Source organism: Struthio camelus, chromosome 25 (genome assembly GCF_040807025.1).
Source record: "Struthio camelus isolate bStrCam1 chromosome 25, bStrCam1.hap1, whole genome shotgun sequence".
In the NCBI taxonomy this organism is placed as follows: domain Eukaryota; kingdom Metazoa; phylum Chordata; class Aves; order Struthioniformes; family Struthionidae; genus Struthio; species Struthio camelus.
Genome location: NC_090966.1, coordinates 175,160 through 198,914, shown reverse-complemented (window position 1 = coordinate 198,914; position 23,755 = coordinate 175,160). Strand labels below are relative to the sequence as shown.

At 68.1% G+C, this 23,755-nt stretch overlaps 2 protein-coding genes across 16 annotated transcripts; one reads left to right on the top strand and one right to left on the bottom strand.

Annotated features, from left to right (window-relative positions):
- The first annotated feature begins 1,139 nt into the window (after positions 1–1,139).
- On the top strand, positions 1,140–10,884 carry FAM171A2 (family with sequence similarity 171 member A2). The gene is made up of 9 exons (XM_068918990.1): positions 1,140–1,273; positions 4,785–5,012; positions 6,477–6,569; positions 6,772–6,930; positions 7,006–7,182; positions 7,365–7,481; positions 7,808–7,934; positions 8,155–9,705; positions 10,492–10,884. The coding sequence occupies exons 1-9, from the start codon at positions 1,171–1,173 to the stop codon at positions 10,544–10,546; spliced, it is 2,610 nt and encodes an 869-aa protein (XP_068775091.1). The 5' UTR covers positions 1,140–1,170; the 3' UTR covers positions 10,547–10,884.
- An 89-nt stretch (positions 10,885–10,973) lies between these two features.
- GRN (granulin precursor) lies at positions 10,974–23,070 on the bottom strand. Of its 15 annotated transcripts, none has more exons than XM_068918979.1 (21): positions 22,923–23,063; positions 21,752–21,790; positions 21,267–21,504; positions 20,581–20,684; positions 20,257–20,391; positions 20,041–20,125; positions 19,811–19,914; positions 19,520–19,667; positions 19,261–19,367; positions 18,879–18,969; positions 18,625–18,722; positions 17,973–18,197; positions 16,851–17,075; positions 16,199–16,423; positions 15,077–15,301; positions 14,425–14,649; positions 13,303–13,527; positions 12,650–12,874; positions 11,696–11,920; positions 11,354–11,602; positions 10,974–11,233 (listed from the first exon to the last, which is right to left on the bottom strand). In XM_068918979.1, the coding sequence occupies exons 3-21, from the start codon at positions 21,298–21,300 to the stop codon at positions 11,111–11,113; spliced, it is 3,078 nt and encodes a 1,025-aa protein (XP_068775080.1). In that variant the 5' UTR covers positions 21,301–21,504; positions 21,752–21,790; positions 22,923–23,063; the 3' UTR covers positions 10,974–11,110. The 15 variants fall into 15 exon arrangements, with proteins under 15 accessions (XP_068775080.1, XP_068775078.1, XP_068775079.1 ...); XM_068918977.1 differs by having other exon boundaries at positions 18,879–19,008; positions 22,923–23,056; XM_068918978.1 differs by having other exon boundaries at positions 21,752–21,917; positions 22,923–23,030.
- Between the last annotated feature and the right edge of the window lie 685 nt (positions 23,071–23,755).

The following is a 23,755-nucleotide window of genomic DNA, read 5'->3' as shown; positions in this document are numbered from 1 at the left end:
CAAGGGTCCAGTGCTGGGGGCTGGGGGGGGGATCAGTATGGGGGAGCAGATGGGGGGGTCCAGGGGCTGTGGGGTTGGTGCCGGCAGTTGGTGTCAGGGTGCTGAAGGTGATGGGTGTCGAGGGCCCAAGGGGGGGGGGGGATTGGTACCAGGGGTGGGTGCCAGGGCATGGGGAGATGGGTGCTGGAGTGGGCTGGGTCCATATTGGGTTTGGTACCGGGCCCTGGGGGGGGGGTTCGGTCTGGGGGGAGTCAGCCCCGTGCCCTGGGGGAGGGGTGTTGGAACTGCAGTGTCAGCATGGGGGAGTCAGAGTTGGGTGCTGGTCCAGGGTGTTGGGGAGGGTTGGTGTCAGAGGCTTGGGGGTCAGCAGCAGGGTGCCGGGTGCAGGGTGCCTGGTGCCGGGGAGGCTGGGATTGGTGCTGAGAGATTAGTACTGGCTTGCTGGTGCCCGATGCTGGGGCTGGTACCAAGGGGTCAGTGCCGGGATACTGGTGCAGGGATGCCGGTGCCGGGAGCTGGTGTGGGGTGGCGCAGTGGGAGCAGTGCGGCGCTGCGGAGCGGTGGGAGCGGTGCGGAGCGGCAGGGCGAGGCGGCGGAGCGGTGGGAGCGGAGCGGGGCGGGGCGGGGCGGAGCGGGGCGGAGCGGCAGGGCGGGGCGGCGGGGCGGTGGGAGCGGGGCGGGGCGGGGCGGAGCGGGGCGGGGCGGGGCGGGGCGGAGCGGGGCGGGGCGGCGCGGCAGGGCGGGGCGGAGCGGGGCGGGGCGGTGGGAGCGGGGCGGGGCGGGGCGGGGCGGTGGGGGCGGGGCGGGGCGGGGCGGTGGGGGCGGTGGGGGCGGTGCGGGGCGGCAGGGCGGGGCGGAGCGGGGCGGTGGGGGCGGTGGGGGCGGGGCGGGGCGGTGGGAGCGGTGCGGGGCGGGGCGGGGCAGTGGGAGCGGGGCGGGGCGGGGCGGTGGGGGCGGGGCAGTGGGAGCGGGGCGGGGCGGGGCGGTGGGGGCGGGGCAGTGGGAGCGGGGCGGGGCGGGGCGCGGTCATGCCCGCCGGCTCCGGCAGGTGGAGCCCGGGCTCCGCGGACGGCGGCGGCGGCGGCGGCTTGGAGCGGGGCGGGGCGGGGCGGCGCGGGCCGGGCCGGGCCGGGCGGGCCGGGCATGGCGGGGTAGCGGCGCGGAGCGACCATGCGGGCCCGCCGCCTCCTGCCGCTGCTGCTGCCGCTGCTGCTGCTGGGCGCGGGCGGGCGGCGGGCGCGGGGCGCGGCGGCGGCGGAGCCCGGCGCCCACGGTGAGTGCGGCCTTTGTGTGCGCGGCGCGGCGCGCCGGGGCCGGGGCCGGGGCCGGGCCGGGGGCGGCGGCGGGTCCGGGGGCAGCGGGACCGGGGAGGCCGCTGCCGGCGCGCCCTCCTCCTCCTCCGCCGAGGCCCGCCCCGTCCGCGCGGCCAGGCTCGTCCGCCTCTGTCTGTCCGTCCCCGCCCCGGGGCTTCCCTCGCCGTCTGTCTGTCCGCCCGTCCGCCCCAGCATCCCCCCAGCTCTCCCGGCTAGCCACACCCCAGCCCCCCCCAGCATCCCTGCGGCGACCGATCTGTGCGTCTGTCTGCGCCCAGTCTGCCCCCTCCGTGCCCCCCATCCACCCAGCATCCCTCCATCTGCCCGGTCTGTCTGTCCGTCTGCAGCCCCTTCCCCCTTCGGTTCTCCTCTCCCCGGCCCCCCACCCATCCCGGCATCCGTCTGTCTGCCCGTGTCTATCTGTCTGCACCCCATTCTCCTCATCCGTGTCTCCCACCCCCCTCCCTCCATGCATCCCCCCATCCATCTGTCCATCCCTCTACCCCAAGTCCCTCTGTCCAGCTGTCCGCTCCCTCCTCCTGTTCACAGGCCTGTTCCTGCCCCCGGTGACCCCCTGTCTGTCTGTCCATCCCACCCGCTCTCAGGGAAGGCCGGGCACCCCCCTTCACCTGGCCCACCCAGCATGCTCAGGGTCTGGGGGGAGGGTGGTCTGGGACCCACTGAGGACCCTGAATGCCCAGGGAGCGGGTGGGGGGTCATGGGTAATACCCAGGGCGTGTGGGAGCTGTGCCTGGGCATGAAAGGGCCGTGGGCGGGGGTCTCGGGTGGTGGGTGGGGGTCCCAGGCAGTGCCCGGCTGTGCGGGGTGAGGCAGTGGGTGGGGGCCTGGGCAGGGTTTGCCCTGTGGTCGACACCTCTGCCTGCTCCTTGCAGGCAGGACAGGCCTTGGGGTGCAGCGAGCTCCTCTGGGCACCTCTCCCAGCTCCCAGCCCTGCTGTGGCAGTGCCGGGCCTGCCAGTGCCTTGGCCCTGTTCTGCCCGTGCCGGAGGGTGCTGGGCAGTGCCACCCGTATCCCCTGCTCAGGTTTCTCCTTTGTCTGGTGTTACCTGCAGCTGTCCCCCTGCCACCCGTGGCCACATGGCTCGGGGGGATGTGGCTCTGGGCAGCCGAGCAGTGGGTGCTGGAAGGGGGTGGCAGCGGTGGCAGGGTGCTGGGGGCCGTGCACCAGGCAGGGCCAGATGCCTGCGCCCAGCTGGGTGCCTAGCACGGCCATGCTGTCCCCGGGGCATCTTGGGCTGCCTGGCGCGGTGATACCACGGTGGCTTGGTGCTGGGTGCGTGGCGCCACGGTGCGACGGTGTCACCCCTCCCCGGGTGCCAGGGCACCCAGGCTGGACAAAAGCTGCAGGGGGCCAGTGGGCTGCCTTGTGCCCACCCTGGCATGGGGGACGGGACTTTGGGGTTGTCCTGGGAGGCTCTGAGCGAGCGGACAGGGTGCCAGCACACCCTGCCGTGGTGGCCATGCCCACCCGAGGTGGGGGGGCTTTGCCTGGGTGGGCTGGGGGGCAGATACCCCCTTCTCTGGGGCAAAGCCTACTGCTGCCTGTGAGGGCAGAGACCTGTGGGCACGACGAGATGATGACCGTCCCCAGGGTGGGGGTGGCAGCGCCTCACTCTGCCCAAGCCCCCTGTGCCAGTGGGCAAAGGGTCCCCACGGGTGGTGGGGTGCCCTGGCCTGCCTGGCAGGTCCAGGCTTGGAGATGGAGGGTGGCTGGGGGGTGATGGAGGTGGCAGGTGGTGCCAGCTGTCCCCCAGCAGCTGTGGGCGCCCAGCATTCCTACCCGGCCCGCGCCACGGGTGCCAGCTGTTCCCGGTATGTGGGGGGGCCCCTCCAGCCCCTCGGGCCGGGCCCACCCCGGCGTGGTGCTCACAGCAGCTGTGGGAAATTCTTCCTCTAGCCGGCTGCAACATCTGGGCTGCATCTGGGCCAGGGTGGGGGGAGCACTTTGGGGTGCCCAGTGCCGAGGTGGTGGTGGCAGCAGGGAGAATTGGGGTTTTTGGGGCGTCCCAGCACTGCTGGCGGGCCCCTGGCCATGCAGCGCTGCTGGTGTGGAGCCCACAGGTGCTACAAGCCTGTGTGCTGCATGCAGCTGGGGGAAGGACCCAGGTGTCCAGGTGCTGGTACAGGGCCCCCAGCCCTGGCCCAGCCCTGGGGCACCGCTGTGGTAGGAGCATCATGGGGAGACAGGGCAGGATGAAGCCCGGAGGTTGGGAGGGGTGGCACCCCCGATGCTGCTTTCGGGGGCAGGATGCAGCTGGGGGGCATCCGCCCAGGGGCTCCGAAATGGCCTGTGGGCCCGGTGGGATGAACGAGGTCGTTGCCTGGGTGACAGTGCCTGAGCTGCTGGGCCGGCTGCCAAGGGCTGTGGGCCCATGCGCAGGCTGCGGCTGGTGCCGGGGTGGGGGGAGGCAGCAGGGTGCTAGGGCCCTGCCGGCTGTGCCCAGCCCATCCCCTAGCTGCCGTTGGGGCTGGTGGGGGGGGAGGTAGAGACCCCCCCAAACTCATGACACGTGTGGGGGCAGCTCATGGCAGGCCTATGCCTTGCCAGGCTGCAGTTGGCACCCCTGGGGGCTATTCTGGCCCTGCCCGGCCTCACACTGTGCTTCTTGTCCTCACCGGTGTTTTGGGAAGGGATGTCGGTGCCTGTCGCTAGGGATGTGGTGGAGCACCTGCCTCTGAGCAGCCCCCGCACCCATGCCCGGTGTGGGGCAGCGCGGGCAGGGGTTACTCCCCGAGCAAGTGCTCCCTGGGGTCTTGGAGCACCCATCGGCATGGGCACGGTGCCCTGGTGCAAGGTGTCAAGGTGCAATAACCCCCCCCCCCCCATCCACATAGGGTGGCCACGGAGAAGGGACAGAGATGGTGCTTGCTGCCACACTGGGATGGTGCCCACGACCTGATGAGACAGTGCCCACCATCCCACCTTGATGGTGCCCACCACCCTGTTAGGAGGGTGACCACCCTCTCACTGGACTGTGCCCATGAGCCATTGTGACAATTCCCGCAACCCTACTGGGACGGTGCCCATGACCTGCCAGGATTGCGCCCACCACCCCAAAGGGACAGTGCCCATGACCCACAGGGATGGTGCCCACCATCCTGCCAGGACATTGTTCATGCCCTGCTGGGATAGTGCCCGCAACCCTGTTATGATGGTGCATGTCACCCTGCCAGGATGGTGCCCACTAACCCACCGTGATGGCCCCCAGCCTGCCCATGACCTGCTGGGATGGTACCCACAGTCTGCTGGGATGATGCCTGTCAACCCTGGGGTGATGCGCACAAGCCCAGTGGGACGGTGCCCATGATCCCACTGGGATGGTGCCCACCTTGACACAGGGTGCTGCGGGCACCTGTTTCTCAAGTCCCCTTGGCCAGAGGGGTGGGGGGTGGGGGGCCTGTGGCAGGTCCCCATGTCCCTGTGCTAACGCCATGCCCTCTGTCCCTGCAGAAGTGCTGCTCAAGGTGCAGGTGTACGAGAGTGGCACCCTGGCCCCCCTGGCCCAAGCCATCCTTGAGGTTTTCGGCAACCGCAGCTCACTGGCCACCGGCACCACTGACCATGAGGGCACGGGTGTCCTGCCCGTTGCCTACCGCCTGGGCACCTGGGTCCTTGTCACTGCTGCCCGCCACGGCTACATCACTGCCTCCGTGCCCTGGCGCGTCAACAAGCTGCCTCGTGAGTCTGTGGCATCTCCCCCGAGACCTGGACCTGCCCTGGTCCCTTACTGGGGGGCTCGGGGCCCTTATGGGGGGGGCCCATCCCCTTACTGGGGGAACAGATCCCTTATGGGGGGACACCCCAAAGCCTTACAGGGGCCTCAAGCTCTTACTGGGGGACTCTGCTCCCTTACTGGGGACTCGGAGCCCTTACAGGGGGAGTGCCTGATCCCATAGGTGGGAGATGATCCCTTGTTGGGGAGATCTTGGTCCCTTTCAGGGACCTTAGCCTGTACTGGGGGGCTCTGAGCCCTTATGGGGGAACCCTGATCCCTCACTGGGGGAAATGAGCCCTTACTGGGGGGGGGAACCTCAGTGCCCTTCTGGGGAGGCAGTCCCTTATGAAGGGGCTTGGAGCCCTCATGGAAGCCCCCCCCCCCCACAGTTCCTTACTGGGGGCTCAGAGCCCTTATGGGGGCCCCAAGCCCTTACAGGGGTCCCCAATCCCTTATGGGGGGGCCCAAACCTGTAGTGGGGACCCTGGTTCCTTCCTTCCTGGGGGGAGGGGGGGGCTCCCATCTCTTACTGGGTTCCCTGAGCCCTTACGGGGCGGGGGGCAGGGGCAAGGGCCTTTTGTGGAGCTTTTGTATAAAGAAGCGTTTGGGTGCTGCCTTGAGGTGGATTTTTGGGGGAAGACAATTGCTTTTTTGGGGGCTAGCCTCTTGGAGCTGAGCACAGAGGGTGGCCCCAAGGGATAATGTGGACCTGGGGTGGGCAGCAGGGGGCACAGCCGTGTCCTGGTGCGACCACTTGGCCCTGAAGTCCCCCCTCCCCGCATTGCAGTGCGGAGCAGGGCGGGAGGGGCATCCCAGGCTTAGCGCCAGCCCTCGGGCGCCTGCATCGGCGGGCTGGGGCGGGGTGGGGGGGGGAATGCACTGGGCAGGGTCGATGTGGTGACCTTGCTCGGGGTGGTGGCGCTGCCACGGAGGGAGAGACGGGTGTGCTTGGCCGGGGGGAGCTGTGAGACTCGAGGGGTGCAAGGGCTGGGGACAGGCGTGAGGAAAACAGGATGCACCGGGCTTGGGGAGCACGGAAGATTTGGGGGGCAATGAGGATTTGGTGGCACGCGGGGAGTGGGCACACGCAGAGTGTTCCTGGCCCTGCCTGCTGCCACCTGTCCCTGTCCCTGCAGCCTCCAGCAGTTGCCACTCTATTTTTACCCCCTCCCCAAATGCAGCCCATGGCGCTATTTTGGGTGCTGCTGCAGAAGTCGGGGGGGGGGGCACTGCAGGCACCCCAAGGGCCTCCTGTCTCCCAGTGCTCCCGGTCGGGGGGGGGGGGCAGTGCCCTCGTGCCCATCAGGACCCATCCTGCCTTCTCCTCCCCAGCCCCGGCAATGCCGTGGGGTGGAAATGAAGGAGTGGTGTGGTGGGGTTGCACCCCATGGCACAGCCATCATGGTGTCTTCCCCCTGCCCCTGCAGTGTACGCCTCCGTCAGCCTCTACCTGCTCCCCGAGCGCCCCGCCACCCTCATCCTCTACGAGGACCTGGTGCAAATCCTGCTGGGGTCCCCAGGTGAGCACTGGGGTGGGCGGCAGGGTGCTGCTCCCAGGCGTCAGGGTGCTCGAGGGCACCCCAGCGCTGCCACACGCCCCCGTGGCACCCAGGAAGGGTGCTTGGCCAGCGCGCTTGGCCGGGCTGCCCTGTGGGCAGGGCGTGGGGTGCTGGCACCCTCGGACTGGGTGCTGCCTCCCTCCCAACCCGTGGTCACCCACAGGAGCCCGGAGTCAGCCGTGGGTGCAGTTCCAGCGCAAGGCGGCCCGCCTGCCCCGCAGCTCCACGTACAGCCAGCTCTCTGCCTCGCTGACAGCTGCCACGGCCGAGCACAACATGCGTGGCTTCCCCTCCTTCATCGGAGCTGAGCACAACAGCAGCGGTACAGGGCCCGGTGGGCGGTGAGGTGGCTGGGTGCTGGGTGCCCCTGTGCTCACCTGCTGCCCTCTCTCCACAGCCAACACCACCTGGCTGGAGCTGGTGCCTGTTGCGGCCATCAGCGTGCACCTCTTCACGGGCAATGGCACCGAAGTGCAGCTCTCGGGCCCTGTCCACCTGTCCATCCCGCTGCCCCCTGACACCAGCCCCATGGTGGCCACCAGCGTGCCAGCTTGGCGATTCGACAGCAAGAGTGGTGAGCAGAAGGAGGGGACCCTAGTGGGGTGGGGGTGCTGCATGGCCCGGCTCCTGTGGCTAGCAGCCATGTGTGAGATGAGTTTGGGGGGGGGGGGGGGGAGGGGGCGGGTCTCAGCCCGCTGCAGGCATCGCTGGAGAACGGGCAGGAGCCACGTGGTGATTGTGGGTGCCTCTCTCCAGGCCTGTGGGTCCGCAACGGGACAGGACTGATCCGGAAGGAGGGCCAGCAGCTGTACTGGACCTTTGTCTCCTCCCAGCTGGGATACTGGGCAGCAGCTCTGCCCTCCCCTAACACAGGTAGGGTGATGCTAGGGCACTCCCCCCCCCCCACCCCGCTGCCCTCCTGCCTCCCTGCCCCCAGGGCTGGGCACCCTAAGGGGGTGGGAGCAGGGGAAGGGTTGTTTTGGGGTGGGTGGTGGGGCTGGGTGCAGCACCCCAAGGTACAGCACCCCTTCTGCATGGGGGTTGACAGAGGTCTCTGCTGGGTACTGGTGAGTACAGTCCCAGGGTGAGGGGCCGGGCGGGAGGGATGATGTGCCCCATGATACTGCTCTCCTTGGACTAGGTGGGGGTTGGGGGGGGTGTCGCACCATATCTGACCTGCTACCCCCCCCCCCCCCCAGGGCTGGTGGCGATGGCTGCGGGCATGAAGGACATCACCACGTACCACACCATCTTCCTGCTCACCATCCTGGGTGCGCTGGCCCTGCTCGTCCTTATCCTGCTCTGCCTTCTCATCTACTACTGCAGGTGAGCACCTGCTTTGCCTGCCCAGAGCCCGCCTGACACCCCCGGGCACCCTATCGCTGGCTCTGGGGGCTATTACCTGCCTGGCATCCCCTGGGCACCCTATCCCAGTGCCACCTTAGCATCTTGAGTCTCAGGGCTGGCAGAGGGACGCGGGGCTGTGCCAGAGGTGGCACTCAGCCCGGGGTGACTGTGTTTTGCCCCCCCCCCCCCCAAAACCCAGGAGGAGGTGTCTGAAGCCACGACAGCAGCACCGCAAGCTGCAGGTCTCGGGCACCCTCGACGCCTCCAAGAAGGACCAGGCCACCTCCATGTCGCAGATCAACCTCATCTGCACAAGCCACCTGGAGACAGCGTCGTCTGGTGGTGACACGGACGTGCACACCCCCATCCTCAAGTCGGCCTTCTCGGCCTCCCGTGAGTTCGAGAGCTCCCGTGAGGAGTTCTTCAAGCAGGTCTCAGCCCCAAAGCTGCGGAGCGTCCCCAAGACACCCACGGACACCTTGAGCCACCGTGGCACAACCAAGGAGGACTATGGACACCCAGGTGAGGCCTTCGGGCTCAAGGCCGCCCGCTCCATGGACGGGCCGGGGCCGGGTGAGCCGGCTTTGCTGGACGAGTACAAGCGGAGCTACTCGCACCAGCGTGTGGAAGACCGGGGTGCCCCAGCCCCCCGCAAGCACCTCCGGCCCGAGGGCGCCTACCTGCAAGAGCCGCCCTCGCCGCCACCGCTGCCACCACCCTTTGAGCACTACAGCGCGCACAAAGGGGAGCCCAAAGCACCTGAATTCCTGCTCTCGCAGTCAGTGGACCACTTGGCGCGTCCCACCTCACTCACCCAGCCTGGTCAGCTCATCTTCTGCGGCTCCATCGACCACGTCAAGGAGGATGTCTACAGGAATGTCATGCCCACCCTGGTCATCCCTGCACACTACATGCGCCTGGCGCCCGACTACCCCTCTGGCGAGCAGCCGGGCCCCGGGCCACCTGAGGGGCCAGTGGAGATGGAAGGGCCACCCAGCCAAACTGGGCTGGCCTTGCCCCACCAATTTGGGCCAGCAGAGCAGCAGCGCCCACTGCTGCCCCAGTCCTTCCAGCTGCAGCCCCAGGCCTACGTGGCAGGTGAGGACGGGGAGGGCAAAGGCTGGGGGGCGCACGCCCCCTCCGTCAGCGGCTCCGTCACCATCCCCGTGCTCTTCAATGAGTCCACCATGGCGCAGCTCAACGGCGAGCTGCAGGCACTGACCGAGAAGAAGCTGCTGGAGCTGGGCGTGAAGCCACACCCACGCGCCTGGTTTGTCTCGCTGGACGGGCGCTCGTCGCAGGTGCGCCACTCCTACATCGACCTGCAGGCCAGCGACCGGAGCCGCAGCACTGACGCCAGCCTCGACTCTGGCGTGGACGTGCGTGAGGCCAAGCCCCGGCGGCGGGCTAAGGAGGAGCGCGAGCGCCCGCTGGCACCCACCTATGCCAAGCTGCCCACCAGCGATGAAGCAGAGCAGAGCAGCAGTGAGAGCCGCACGGCTGGCGGCTCGCCTGAGGACAACTCACTGACGCCACTGCTGGACGAGGCCACTGAGGGCCGGGCAGGCACGGGGCCACGGCGAGGGCGCGGCGACAGCTCCCGCAGCAGTGCCAGTGAGCCCCGCCGGGACTCCATGACCAGCCCCGAGGATGACGTGAACGAGCCAGGCGAGGGTGGGGACGACCCGGGCGACCGCAAAAGCCCCTGGCAGAAGCGGGAGGAGCGACCACTCATGGTCTTCAATGTGAAGTAAGCGGCAGGGGCCCCCACCCCCCCCAACCCCCTCCTATCCCCCCTGTCTCCCCCCTTCACCCCCCTCCCCCCAGCCACAGAGCCAGCCAGAGCCTCTCCGATGCTGTGGCAGCAATGGGCAATGGTTGAGAGGGTCAGCAAGATCCTGAGATGGTGGTGGGGATGGGGGGATAGAGGGCATCCTGGTGCTACCCTCCAGCCTTGTTCCTCCAGGCAGCTGGGACACCCCTCCGCCCTCCCCCCCCCCCCGGGCCAGCAGTGTCCCCAGGCCAACTCTAACCAGTAGTCCCCTCTGCGCCTCCCAACCAACCCTGTGAGGGGACGTGTCCAAGGTGGCCCATGTCCCCACCCTGCCACTGGCAGTGGGGCTGGAACCCACTAAGCATCCCCACCACCAGGAACTGCTGCATGGGCTCCTGCTCTCCTATCCCCTTCCCTGTTCTCCCCCGCCCCGCCCAAAGTGCCTTGCTGCCCCTTGCTGGCATGGTCCCGGGGTACCAGGAGGGGTGCCATGCCCAGGGCTGACCCATGCCCCCACCCCACGTGACTTTGCTGGTCACCTCAGTGTCTTTGCATTGCTGTGATCTCACTGGGTGGTGGGGTGGCATGTGGGGATGGAGACCCCCCCCCCACCATCAGGGCAGGGGGAGGGGAACCTGCAGGACCCTCGCGGTGCCAAGCAGGCAAATAGTGCATGCCCCCCCCCCCCCCAACCGCCTTGAACTACTCTGGGTGGGGGGACACCAAGGACTGAGGGCCGACCCCCTGCTTCTGTCCCTGCAGGGCCGGGGGGGCCAGCAGCGCCCCCCGAGCCAGCGGTGCCGCCAAGCTGGCATAGGAGCAGGGCTGGAGGGCGAGCGCAGGGGCCACTCCAGCCTCGGGAGCCCCTGCCTACGCACTGCCACCCTCCTGCGCCCACTCAGCCTCATCCCTGTTTGTTTTGGATTTTAAGTGTGTTTATGAAAGTTTTATATGTGCCGAGAAAGAAGAAGGGAAAGCCGGGGCCGTGCATGCAGCTGGCTGGGGGGGGCCAGGCCCCTTGCAGGCCCTGTGGGCCCCCGTGGTTGGGCCTGGGCTTGGAGCCGGCACCTGCTCCAGCCCCTGGCTGCCCTCCCGTTCCTGCTTGTTCATTAGAATGGTATTAATATATATAAAAAAAAAAAACTGTCAATGTAACTCCATTTCTGCTTCTGCTTCTTGGTTGGGGGGGGGGGGGGTAACTGCCTTCTGCCTCAGCGTCCCCTTCCCACGAAGAGGCACAAGGCTTTGGAACTTTCCTAGAAATCCTTTAATGGCACGGTGTCACCCTGGGGGGGGGGGGGGGAACGCCTGGGGGCAGCACTCGCCCTGCTGGCAGCGCTGAGGGGGCACAAGGCCAGCGGCTATCCCCCACCAAGGCACGTCACAGCAGCACCCAGCTGGGGCCAGCCAGGTCCCAGCGCAGGGGACGGCGCTGGCTGCATGTGCCAGAGGCACAGCGGTACCCGTAAGGGCAGCAGTGACGCCCGTCAGCACAGCAGGAGCCCTGCAGAGAGATGGGGGGAGTGTGAGGATGGGGGGAGTGTGAGGATGGGGGGAGTGTGAGGATGGGGGGAGCTGCCCCCAAGCCCCCCCCCACCCCTGCTGGCACCCACCCGTCACTGACCTGGGAAAAGGGGCAGCAGCCCCAGGAGCCCTTCTGGCCTCGACAGCATTTCTGCCCACCCCGGCAGAAGTGGCTGGTGTCGCAGGGGGTGGTGGCAGCAGGCTCAGCACTGGCGCGGGACAGAGGCACTGGCGAAGCAGCTGGTGCCTGCGTCAGGGCTGGTGCCCGCTGTTTCTCACAGCTCTGGGCTACTACATTGCAGGTGTAGCCCCAGGGGCAGCAGTGCTGGTGGTCCTTGCAACACACGGCCTGTCAGGGAACAGAGAGTCAGCTCAGCCCCAGCCCCCCGGCTGGTGGGTGCCCAGGGGCTGCATCCTTGGTGCCCTCCCCAGCCATGCTCACGCTGGGTAACTGGCAGCAGGCCCAGTCACCGCTCTGGCTCTTGCAGCAGGTTTGCCCATCGGCGCAGCTCGCCGTCGCGTTGCACTTCACAGCTTGGCCCCGGCGGGTGGCAGGCATCTTGGCCACCCAGGGCATCACGAGCTGCTCCTTGTGGCACCTGCCCTGGGCCAGGTCACAGGTGTAGCCCAAGGGGCAGCAGTGGAAGCCGTCAGAGCAGCACACGGCCTGGGGATGGAGGGAACAGGCAGGGGTAAGCTGGCTGTGTGCCACCCTCGGGGCTGGGCCAGGTTGGCATGCATCCCTCTGGCAATGGCAGGCACCAACCTAGGACAAAGGGCAGCAGAGCCAGGGCCCGGTGGAGACAGGGCAGCATGTGGTGTTGTCGGGACACGGTACGGGCGGCACACTGCACCCCATGAGCCCATACCAGCATTTCCTCTGGCTAGGCCACACGGACCGCCCCCCCCCCCCCCCCGGCTGCAGGCAGCTGGCCCCCTCAAGGGGGCACCTGGACCCCTGGGGGCAACAATGAACTGCTCAGGCAGCACGCAGCCAGAGAACAGAAGGAAGAGGGAGCTAAGCTGGGAACCCAGGGGCTGGTAGGGAGATGCCAGTAGGCTCTAGCTCTTCCAGGGCTGTGGCTGCCCTCTTTGCGCCTGTGGCTGCCCAATCACTGGAGTTCCCAATCTCTGGTGGCAGAGGAATAGATAGCAGTGTGCCAGGGTGGGGCCTGTCCCCCTCCAAAGCCAGCCTCTCCCCAAAGGGCAGAGCCACCTCCCCCTTCAGAGGCCAGCCTGCCTCCAGGAGCACCCACTGCCCCGATGGCTCTAATACATCAGCCTCATCCCCAGGCAGAGACGTTGCAGCTGCCCTGCCACAGCCTCCTTCCCCACCATAGGACCCCCCACCCTTGCAACAGCAGGCAGGACCCCGCCCCCCGCGAGCTCTCCACACCTGCTCCAAGGGGCAGCACCCCCAGGCGCCCGAGCTCAGCCGGCAGCACGTGCTCCCGTCGGGGCAGCTCTTCTCCTCGTCGCACTTCACCTCCCGGCCCCGCGCCCGCGCCGGCATCTTCTCCTGCCAGGGCACGCGGATGCCCCCCTGCAGGCAGCTGCCCCCCTCAGGGTCGCACGTGTAGCCCTGGGGGCAGCAGTGCACGTGGTCGGGGCAGCATACGGCCTGGGGGGCACAAAAGAAAGGGCCCTGAGCATGGCCCTGCTACACCCCACGGCCATCCCATGGGCGCCAACTTGCCTGGCGTGTGCTTTCCCCCCCTCCCCCACACACCACACACCCTGGCGTGCCGGCTCCGTCCCTCTGCCCTCTGGCACGTGGGACCTGCCTGGCCCCAGCCAATTCCTGGGTCCTGCCCTATGGTGCCCTCCCCACCCTGCAAAGACACCAAGGGTGCCAGCCCAACCTCTCCATGGGGCTCAGCCCCACCCAGGGCACCCCACACCCCGTTTCCCATGCAGGCACCCACCCTGCTCCTCCACCCCATTGCTGGGACCACAGTCTCTCCACTGCCTTGGGCAGGGACCTCCCCACCACTGCCCCATACCCAGCACCCGGCCCCAGCAGGCAGGACCCCCCCGAGCTCCCCACACCTGCTCCAAGGGGCAGCACCCCCAGGCGCCCGAGCTCAGCCGGCAGCACGTGCTCCCGTCGGGGCAGCTCTTCTCCTCGTCGCACTTCACCTCCCGGCCCCGTGCCCGCGCCGGCATCTTCTCCTGCCAGGGCACGCGGATGCCCCCCTGCAGGCAGCTGCTCCCCTCGGGGTCGCACGTGTAGCCCTGGGGGCAGCAGTGCACGTGGTCGGGGCAGCATACGGCCTGGGGGGCACAAAAGAAAGGGCCCTGAGCATGGCCCTGCTACACCCCACGGTCTGCCCCCTCCCCCCAACCTCCATCCCGGGTTGCAGGAGGTTGAGGGACCCTCCCCAGACCCGGCTCCACATATCAGCAGTGTCATGAGACAAACTGCACTAATAGGTCCCATCTGCCCGCCCCATTTCACTCCGTCCCTCCCCTAGCGCTGTGCACCCTGGTCTGGAGCCCAGCTCCAGTCCCCTGGGCGCACGGTGGGGGGCTCCAGGGTCCCCCCCATGCCCTTGCCCCCTCCTGGCTGAGCAAACCCAGGTCCCTCAGCCTCAAGCATCCTGGTGGCCTCGTGCCCCTTCAATCACGTCCTTCCCGCACTGGGAGCCCCAAACCGGTCGCGGGATGCAGAGGAGGTCTGATGAACGCTGGGAAAAGGGGAATCTCTGGCTCCTGCCGGCTCCCCGCAGGACAGCTGGGATCCTGCGCCCCTGCCTGGGTGCTCAGAGCTACCCCCAGCTCAGACCACAGTGCCTTTCCAGCAGAGCGGCTGCCCAGCCACGCATCCCCAGCCTGTCCCATAGCAGGGGTCTGTCTGGCCTGAGACAGGGGCCCCTCTGTCCAGCAGGGTCTGTCTGTCTTATCCTCCAGGACTGGGGGGGGGGTCCTCTCTTCTGGGGGTCAGGACTTGGCCTTGCTCCTGTTGGATGTCACGAGGGGCTCCAGACTCTTCTGCACCTATCCACGTCCCTCTAAATGCAGCCCTGCCCTTGGGGGCTCCCAGGGTGCCTTCACCCTCCCCGTGGGGCTCAACCCCATCCAGAGCCTTCCACTCCCCCAAAGGCTCGGTCCCATCCCCTCGGATCAAGGTTACGTCCCCAGCCACAGGCAGGATCCCGCCACCCCCCGGACCTGCTCCAAGGGGCAGCACCCCCAGGCGCCCGAGCTCAGCCGGCAGCACGTGCTCCCGTCGGGGCAGCTCTTCTCCTCGTCGCACTTCACCTCCCGGCCCCGCGCCCGCGCCGGCATCTTCTCCTGCCAGGGCACGCGGATGCCCCCCTGCAGGCAGCTGCCCCCCTCAGGGTCGCACGTGTAGCCCTGGGGGCAGCAGTGCACGTGGTCGGGGCAGCATACGGCCTGGGGGGCACAAAAGAAAGGGCCCTGAGCATGGCCCTGCTACACCCCACGGCCATCCCATGGGCGCCAACTTGCCTGGCGTGTGCTTTCCCCCCTCCCCCACACACCACACACCCTGGCGTGCCGGCTCCGTCCCTCTGCCCTCTGGCACGTGGGACCTGCCTGGCCCCAGCCAATTCCTGGGTCCTGCCCTATGGTGCCCTCCCCACCCTGCAAAGACACCAAGGGTGCCAGCCCAACCTCTCCATGGGGCTCAGCCCCACCCAGGGCACCCCACACCCCGTTTCCCATGCAGGCACCCACCCTGCTCCTCCACCCCATTGCTGGGACCACAGTCTCTCCACTGCCTTGGGCAGGGACCTCCCCACCACTGCCCCATACCCAGCACCCGGCCCCAGCAGGCAGGACCCCCCCGAGCTCCCCACACCTGCTCCAAGGGGCAGCACCCCCAGGCGCCCGAGCTCAGCCGGCAGCACGTGCTCCCGTCGGGGCAGCTCTTCTCCTCGTCGCACTTCACCTCCCGGCCCCGTGCCCGCGCCGGCATCTTCTCCTGCCAGGGCACGCGGATGCCCCCCTGCAGGCAGCTGCTCCCCTCGGGGTCGCACGTGTAGCCCTGGGGGCAGCAGTGCACGTGGTCGGGGCAGCATACGGCCTGGGGGGCACAAAAGAAAGGGCCCTGAGCATGGCCCTGCTACACCCCACGGTCTGCCCCCTCCCCCCAACCTCCATCCCGGGTTGCAGGAGGTTGAGGGACCCTCCCCAGACCCGGCTCCACATATCAGCAGTGTCATGAGACAAACTGCACTAATAGGTCCCATCTGCCCGCCCCATTTCACTCCGTCCCTCCCCTAGCGCTGTGCACCCTGGTCTGGAGCCCAGCTCCAGTCCCCTGGGCGCACGGTGGGGGGCTCCAGGGTCCCCCCCATGCCCTTGCCCCCTCCTGGCTGAGCAAACCCAGGTCCCTCAGCCTCAAGCATCCTGGTGGCCTCGTGCCCCTTCAATCACGTCCTTCCCGCACTGGGAGCCCCAAACCGGTCGCGGGATGCAGAGGAGGTCTGATGAACGCTGGGAAAAGGGGAATCTCTGGCTCCTGCCGGCTCCCCGCAGGACAGCTGGGATCCTGCGCCCCTGCCTGGGTGCTCAGAGCTACCCCCAGCTCAGACCACAGTGCCTTTCCAGCAGAGCGGCTGCCCAGCCACGCATCCCCAGCCTGTCCCATAGCAGGGGTCTGTCTGGCCTGAGACAGGGGCCCCTCTGTCCAGCAGGGTCTGTCTGTCTTATCCTCCAGGACTGGGGGGGGGGTCCTCTCTTCTGGGGGTCAGGACTTGGCCTTGCTCCTGTTGGATGTCACGAGGGGCTCCAGACTCTTCTGCACCTATCCACGTCCCTCTAAATGCAGCCCTGCCCTTGGGGGCTCCCAGGGTGCCTTCACCCTCCCCGTGGGGCTCAACCCCATCCAGAGCCTTCCACTCCCCCAAAGGCTCGGTCCCATCCCCTCGGATCAAGGTTACGTCCCCAGCCACAGGCAGGATCCCGCCACCCCCCGGACCTGCTCCAAGGGGCAGCACCCCCAGGCGCCCGAGCTCAGCCGGCAGCACGTGCTCCCGTCGGGGCAGCTCTTCTCCTCGTCGCACTTCACCTCCCGGCCCCGCGCCCGCGCCGGCATCTTCTCCTGCCAGGGCACGCGGATGCCCCCCTGCAGGCAGCTGCCCCCCTCAGGGTCGCACGTGTAGCCCTGGGGGCAGCAGTGCACGTGGTCGGGGCAGCATACGGCCTGGGGGGCACAAAAGAAAGGGCCCTGAGCATGGCCCTGCTACACCCCACGGCCATCCCATGGGCGCCAACTTGCCTGGCGTGTGCTTTCCCCCCTCCCCCACACACCACACACCCTGGCGTGCCGGCTCCATCCCTCTGCCCTCTGGCACGTGGGACCTGCCTGGCCCCAGCCAATTCCTGGGTCCTGCCCTATGGTGCCCTCCCCACCCTGCAAAGACACCAAGGGTGCCAGCCCAACCTCTCCATGGGGCTCAGCCCCACCCAGGGCACCCCACACCCCGTTTCCCATGCAGGCACCCACCCTGCTCCTCCACCCCATTGCTGGGACCACAGTCTCTCCACTGCCTTGGGCAGGGACCTCCCCACCACTGCCCCATACCCAGCACCCGGCCCCAGCAGGCAGGACCCCCCCGAGCTCCCCACACCTGCTCCAAGGGGCAGCACCCCCAGGCGCCCGAGCTCAGCCGGCAGCACGTGCTCCCGTCGGGGCAGCTCTTCTCCTCGTCGCACTTCACCTCCCGGCCCCGTGCCCGCGCCGGCATCTTCTCCTGCCAGGGCACGCGGATGCCCCCCTGCAGGCAGCTGCTCCCCTCGGGGTCGCACGTGTAGCCCTGGGGGCAGCAGTGCACGTGGTCGGGGCAGCATACGGCCTGGGGGGCACAAAAGAAAGGGCCCTGAGCATGGCCCTGCTACACCCCACGGTCTGCCCCCTCCCCCCAACCTCCATCCCGGGTTGCAGGAGGTTGAGGGACCCTCCCCAGACCCGGCTCCACATATCAGCAGTGTCATGAGACAAACTGCACTAATAGGTCCCATCTGCCCGCCCCATTTCACTCCGTCCCTCCCCTAGCGCTGTGCACCCTGGTCTGGAGCCCAGCTCCAGTCCCCTGGGCGCACGGTGGGGGGCTCCAGGGTCCCCCCCATGCCCTTGCCCCCTCCTGGCTGAGCAAACCCAGGTCCCTCAGCCTCAAGCATCCTGGTGGCCTCGTGCCCCTTCAATCACGTCCTTCCCGCACTGGGAGCCCCAAACCGGTCGCGGGATGCAGAGGAGGTCTGATGAACGCTGGGAAAAGGGGAATCTCTGGCTCCTGCCGGCTCCCCGCAGGACAGCTGGGATCCTGCGCCCCTGCCTGGGTGCTCAGAGCTACCCCCAGCTCAGACCACAGTGCCTTTCCAGCAGAGCGGCTGCCCAGCCACGCATCCCCAGCCTGTCCCATAGCAGGGGTCTGTCTGGCCTGAGACAGGGGCCCCTCTGTCCAGCAGGGTCTGTCTGTCTTATCCTCCAGGACTGGGGGGGGGGTCCTCTCTTCTGGGGGTCAGGACTTGGCCTTGCTCCTGTTGGATGTCACGAGGGGCTCCAGACTCTTCTGCACCTATCCACGTCCCTCTAAATGCAGCCCTGCCCTTGGGGGCTCCCAGGGTGCCTTCACCCTCCCCGTGGGGCTCAACCCCATCCAGAGCCTTCCACTCCCCCAAAGGCTCGGTCCCATCCCCTCGGATCAAGGTTACGTCCCCAGCCACAGGCAGGATCCCGCCACCCCCCGGACCTGCTCCAAGGGGCAGCACCCCCAGGCGCCCGAGCTCAGCCGGCAGCACGTGCTCCCGTCGGGGCAGCTCTTCTCCTCGTCGCACTTCACCTCCCGGCCCCGCGCCCGCGCCGGCATCTTCTCCTGCCAGGGCACGCGGATGCCCCCCTGCAGGCAGCTGCCCCCCTCAGGGTCGCACGTGTAGCCCTGGGGGCAGCAGTGCACGTGGTCGGGGCAGCATACGGCCTGGGGGGCACAAAAGAAAGGGCCCTGAGCATGGCCCTGCTACACCCCACGGCCATCCCATGGGCGCCAACTTGCCTGGCGTGTGCTTTCCCCCCTCCCCCACACACCACACACCCTGGCGTGCCGGCTCCGTCCCTCTGCCCTCTGGCACGTGGGACCTGCCTGGCCCCAGCCAATTCCTGGGTCCTGCCCTATGGTGCCCTCCCCACCCTGCAAAGACACCAAGGGTGCCAGCCCAACCTCTCCATGGGGCTCAGCCCCACCCAGGGCACCCCACACCCCGTTTCCCATGCAGGCACCCACCCTGCTCCTCCACCCCATTGCTGGGACCACAGTCTCTCCACTGCCTTGGGCAGGGACCTCCCCACCACTGCCCCATACCCAGCACCCGGCCCCAGCAGGCAGGACCCCCCCGAGCTCCCCACACCTGCTCCAAGGGGCAGCACCCCCAGGCACCCGAGCTCAGCCGGCAGCACGTGCTCCCGTCGGGGCAGCTCTTCTCCTCGTCACACTTGACGTCACAAGCTAGGGACAGACAGATGGTCACAGCTGACCATTCCACGCTGACTGTGTCCCCCCACTCCCAAAGTTCACCAGGGCCAACGCGCTCTCTCCTGGAGGTGCCCATGGAGCCAGCGCCTCCCCGGCTATCCTGGCAGGTGGCACAGGGGACACCGTTACCTGCGGTGGGGGTTGTGGACAGGCGGGTAAGCAGCTTCACCCAGCCTTTCCCCGACGCGCACTTCGAACGCTCCAGGTCGCAGGTGGTGCCCTGTGGGCAGCAGTGCAGGTGGTCGCTGCAACACACGGCCTGCGCAGGGATAGCACGGCGCCCCATTGATGCCCACCTTGGCAGCCTCCAGGGTGCCCAGACCCAAATTTAGGCATAAATGGAACCGCTTGGGCAGTCCACCTATACATGCCTGTCGGGCATCTGCTCTGCCACCCCCAGACCTGTCACACCAGGACATGGGTGTCCCCTGCGGGGGCAAGTTTGCAGCCTCAGCTGGCACCTAAGGGTGCCAGGCAGGACACGCAGGGGAGCCCGTAAGGCCGCACTCACGTTTTGCAGCGGACAGCAGCCGTACTGGGCCGAGGGCAGCTGGCAGCAGGTAGTGCCGTCCGGACATGCTGACTGGCCATCGGGGCAGGTCACCTGGCTGAGTGCCACTGGGGAGAGGGGATACAGTGTCACCCACCGTCCCCTCTCCTCTTCCATGCCATGAGATCCCAGGATGGCTCCTTGCCACCCGCCACCACCCAGGCGGTCATGCCAGGGCAGCTCGTGGAGGGCAATGAACAGGTCTGGAGTTGGACCGTACCTGGTGCCGAGGGCTGGGACTGGCGCTTCCACGCAGGGAACTTGTTGCCAAGGGGGAGCTCACCAGTGGGTGTCAGGCAACGGCCGTGGGCCAGGTCACAGATGGTGGCATGGGGGCAGCAGTGCACCTTGTCCGCACAGCATGAGGCCTGTGGGCACGAGACCTGAGCAATTCGCTGCAGCAGTAGCTGCCACCCCACCCAGGGTGACTCCTGCCGTCTCCGAGCCCCTTTCAGGGCCTGATCTGGGAACCCCCCACAGCGGGATTGAGACCTCCCCCCCACCACCATACCTCAGGCATAGGGCAGCACCCCCAGGCGCCACTGGGCATCATGCAGCATGTGGAGTTGTCAGGGCACTCGGACTCGCCGTCGGGGCACTGGATGGCACCAAGAGCTGCAGAGAGCGGGGTAGGGATGGGTGCTGCTAAACAGCACCCTCAGGGAGGGCACAGGGGTGCCAACGCATCCCTTGGGGCACAAGACACCTGTCCGGCCCCAGCTCATGCCAACCCCTCACTACCTGGGTGGGCAAAGCAGAATTTGCTGTCAGCACTGCAGTGGGACCCTTGGGGACAGCAGTGGAGCCCACCAGCACAGGAGACACTCTGTGGGGAGAGCCATGGGTGGGCAGTTGGGGGCATAGCCAGCCCCCTGCTGCACCTCTGGATATGCCAGCAGGGAAACTGAGGCACAGATGGGCACCCACTGTGCTGGGGGCCCCGACACCCACCCTTACCTCTGCTAGTGGGCAGCAGCCAAAGGTGCCAGAGATGGTGGGCAGACAGCTGTACTCGGCAGGGCACCGTGACCCGTCCTGGCACACAGTCCCAGCCGAATCCCTCACGCTGTTTGCGGAAAACATGGGCAGGGACTGCAGGATGGTGAAACCAGGTCACCCGCGGGGTGAGGGCAGCCCTTTGCCCCCGCTCCGCGCGATGCCAGCCCAAGCCACTGTCCAGTGCTGAAGGGGGCACCCTGGGCTGCACAGTGGCTCTGCAGAGACCTGGCAAACACAGTGCATGCAAGCTGTGGGAGGTCCGGTGCCACAACCCACACTCACCGGAGCCACAGGGCATGGCTGCCCGTTGGGGCAGAGCAGTGAAGCCGCAGCTCCAGCCAGAGCCAACCACAGCAGCGTGAAGGTCCACATTGCGGAGAGGGCACCTACAAGGAGTCAGATGAGCCCTGCGCCCTCACCAGTTTCCCCACTTGCCCAAGAGGGCAATTCTTGTCGTCTCTTTGCCCAGGGAGCGCGGTGCCAGGCCAGCACCCCAGGATCTGATGCCTCATGGGGGGATGCCTGAGGTGAAGGAGGGCCCTGGAAGGTACTGCTACCTCTTGCTTCCCCTTTCAGCAGGGCCACGGGAAAACCCCGTCCCTTCTCTCACTCACGCCGGCTGCACCCCACAGCGCCCAGTAGCCACTAGGCTAGCCGAATGATGCCACCCTGATGGGCAGCGGGTAGTGCAAAGCCCACAGCGGCAGGGTCCAGCACCCACAGGCCCCACGTGCTGGAGGGCTGCTGTGGCGTCTTGCCAACCTGCCAACCCCAACCACCAGCCGCAGCGGCCAGATAACATCTCCCTGCAACGTAGAAAGCCAGCATCCGTGTCTGCGGTGGGGGGGGGACGGCACAGCACCCGCTCTCAGCACCCTAGGGACTGTGGGGAGCAAGAAGCACCCTGCACCCACCCACCGGGTCCTTCTTGGCTGCCCTGCCCCCATCCCATCCACTTTCACACTCACTTTCACTTCCCTTCCCAGATGCAGCGTGGCCCATGCCCAGCACCTGCGGGTGCCTTTGTGGACCCCACCACCCCTGCGCCAGGTGCCGTGGTGCCCTTGTCGATGGCAACTGCCCCAGCCCCAGGGTGGGAAACTGAGGTACAGCACAGGGTGGCAGAGCGCTGGGGTGCTGCGGGTGCTCTGTGCTCTGACCGTGAGGCAGCGCTTCCTCTTTCACGCAGCTGGCGACAGCCAAGCCCTGGAGGAGGAGAAACCCCCTCCGCGAGCAAGCTCAGACCCCACCGGGGGCTGCCAAGCAAGTGCCTCTGCCACGCTGTGGCTCAGTTTTGAAGCAGGGCAGAGTAGCAGGGCTCCCTGCAGTACTCCTCCTGCACGGCCGCTGCGGGGCCACGTCCAGGCCCCTCGGGGGAAGGGGCTCCCCCAAACGCAGCCAGACTCAGGCTCGTGCAGGGGTATGACGTGGGTGCCGGGGGGCACAGGCTCACCTGGGCAGGGGCAGCCCCCAGACGATCCCTATGGGGGCTCTGCAGGGGCACAGTGTGCCTCAGCTTCAGGTCCCAAAAGCGTCCCGCTCCACGTGGCACCTGCCCGTGACTCGCCAGGACCCTCAGGGCTCCCAAGCCCAGCACCCACCAGCACTCAATGGCGGGGCTGGCCCAGGGTGAGGAGGGAGCCATGGCACAGCATTTCCCCAGGCTGTCACCACCCTTCCCACACATCCCTTGGTGACACACAGTCCTGTCCCTGCCACCAGCACCCCCATCACAGGAAGCCACTGGGTGGCCAGGGCTGGGCCCCCTCATCACAAGGCTCAGGGGGGAAACTGAGGCAGGGGGAGCCTAGCTCTGACACCATGGGGAGGGCAAGGGCTGGGCTGGGGACCCCCCTGCAGCTCTGCTGGAGCACCCACAGCAGCAGCTGAGCCCAGTGCCCCACATCCCCCAAAGCCCAAGGCCCCCAGCACCTCCCAGTGCCCACAGCATTTCCGAGTGCCCCCAGCATTTCCCCGGGCCCACGGCCCCCAGCATTTCCCCGGGCCCCCAGCATTTCCCCGGGCCCACGGCCCCCAGCATTTCCCCGGGCCCCCAGCATTTCCCCAGGCCCACGGCCCCCAGCATTTCCCCGGGCCCCCAGCATTTCCCCGGGCCCCACGGCCCCCAGCATTTCCCCGGGCCCCCAGCATTTCCCAGTGCCCCACGGCCCCCAACACCTCCCAGTGCCCCCAGCACCTCCCAGTGCCCACAGCATTTCCGAGTGCCCCCAGCATTTCCCCGGGCCCCCAGCATTTCCCCGGGCCCACGGCCCCCAGCATTTCCCCGGGCCCCCAGCATTTCCCCGGGCCCCCAGCATTTCCCCGGGCCCACGGCCCCCAGCATTTCCCCGGGCCCCACGGCCCCCAGCATTTCCCCGGGCCCCCAGCATTTCCCAGTGCCCCACGGCCCCCAACACCTCCCAGTGCCCCTAGCACCTCCTAGTGCTCCCCAGTGCCCCACACTCCCCAATGTCCAGTGCCCCCCCAGCGCTCTACACCCCTCAGTGCCTCCCAGTGCCCCCAGCAACCCCCAGCGCCCACAGTGTCCCGGCTTCCCAAGCCGCTCCGATGCCCAGCCGCAGCCCCCCCGTGCCCAGTACCTCCATGGCTGGTGCCCCCCATACCTGTGCACGGCGCTGTACCTCGCTCCCCTACGCGCCCCCGGCCCCAGCGCTACCCCCACCGCCCCACACTCCCCGCCGGCACCGCAGCAAGAGTCACGGCGACGGCCAGCCGCCAGCCGCAAGCCCCGCCCCCTGCCTCCCATTGGCCCGCCAGCCCGGCCCGCCTCGCTCCCATTGGCCGCCCCCTCAAGGAGGGGCGGGGAGCGCTAGGCAGTGCGGCCCCCTCGGCCTTAGCCCGCGCACCGCCCCTCCCCAGGTCATGTGACGCACGGTCACATGAATGCAGACACCCCCCCTCCCCCCCCCCCCCCCCGCTGTGGGTCGGTGTGATGAATCTGCCCGGCCTCAGGCCGGGCGGGGGAGGGAGGCGTTCTGCAGAGCGCCATCAGCCCGTCAGGGTGCAGGGGCTATGCGAGGAGCCCCCAAAGCCCTCCTCGACCCCCCCACAGCTGGGTCTGGGGGCAGGGCAGGGATTCTCCCAGGGCCTACACCCCAGAGATCGCCCACAGCCCCACAGCGAGCCAGCACAGGCAGGCCTGCCCCTGCCCCCGCCAGCTCCACAGCCCCAGGGTGCATCACCTCAGGCCCAGGTCCTGCTGCGTACCCTGCAAGGCACCCCTGCTTGGTGGGTGGCACCTCCAAAGAGGGGCACAAAGGCCCCCAGTGTTGCCTCCGGGTGACAATCTGGGCCTCGCGTGGCTGTGACACAGCCTGGCCTGTACCCCTTGATCCTAGCTGCACCCCAGCACCCCAGCGCTAAGGCTGCCAGTCGCACTCTGCCATGCTGAAGGTCACCTCTGAGCAGGGGGGCCACGCTGGGATGACGTGAGGGA

What these genes read in the sequence shown, in the direction of transcription:
- FAM171A2 (XM_068918990.1), top strand. Translation starts at nt 1,171, where the DNA reads ATGCGGGCCCGCCGCCTCCTGCCGCTGCTGCTGCCGCTGCTGCTGCTG. An exon ending in GGCGGAGCCCGGCGCCCACG is followed by an intron (nt 1,274 to 4,784) that starts GTGAGTGCGGCC and finishes CTGTCCCTGCAG; the next exon opens with AAGTGCTGCTCAAGGTGCAG. An exon ending in CTTCTCATCTACTACTGCAG is followed by an intron (nt 7,935 to 8,154) that starts GTGAGCACCTGC and finishes CCCAAAACCCAG; the next exon opens with GAGGAGGTGTCTGAAGCCAC.
- GRN (XM_068918976.1), bottom strand. Translation starts at nt 21,943, where the DNA reads ATGGCTCCCTCCTCACCCTGGGCCAGCCCCGCCATTGAGTGCTGGTGG. An exon ending in GCTGCTGCCCACTAGCAGAG is followed by an intron (nt 20,126 to 20,256) that starts GTAAGGGTGGGT and finishes CTCTCCCCACAG; the next exon opens with AGTGTCTCCTGTGCTGGTGG. An exon ending in GTCCCAGCCCTCGGCACCAG is followed by an intron (nt 19,368 to 19,519) that starts GTACGGTCCAAC and finishes CCCTCTCCCCAG; the next exon opens with TGGCACTCAGCCAGGTGACC.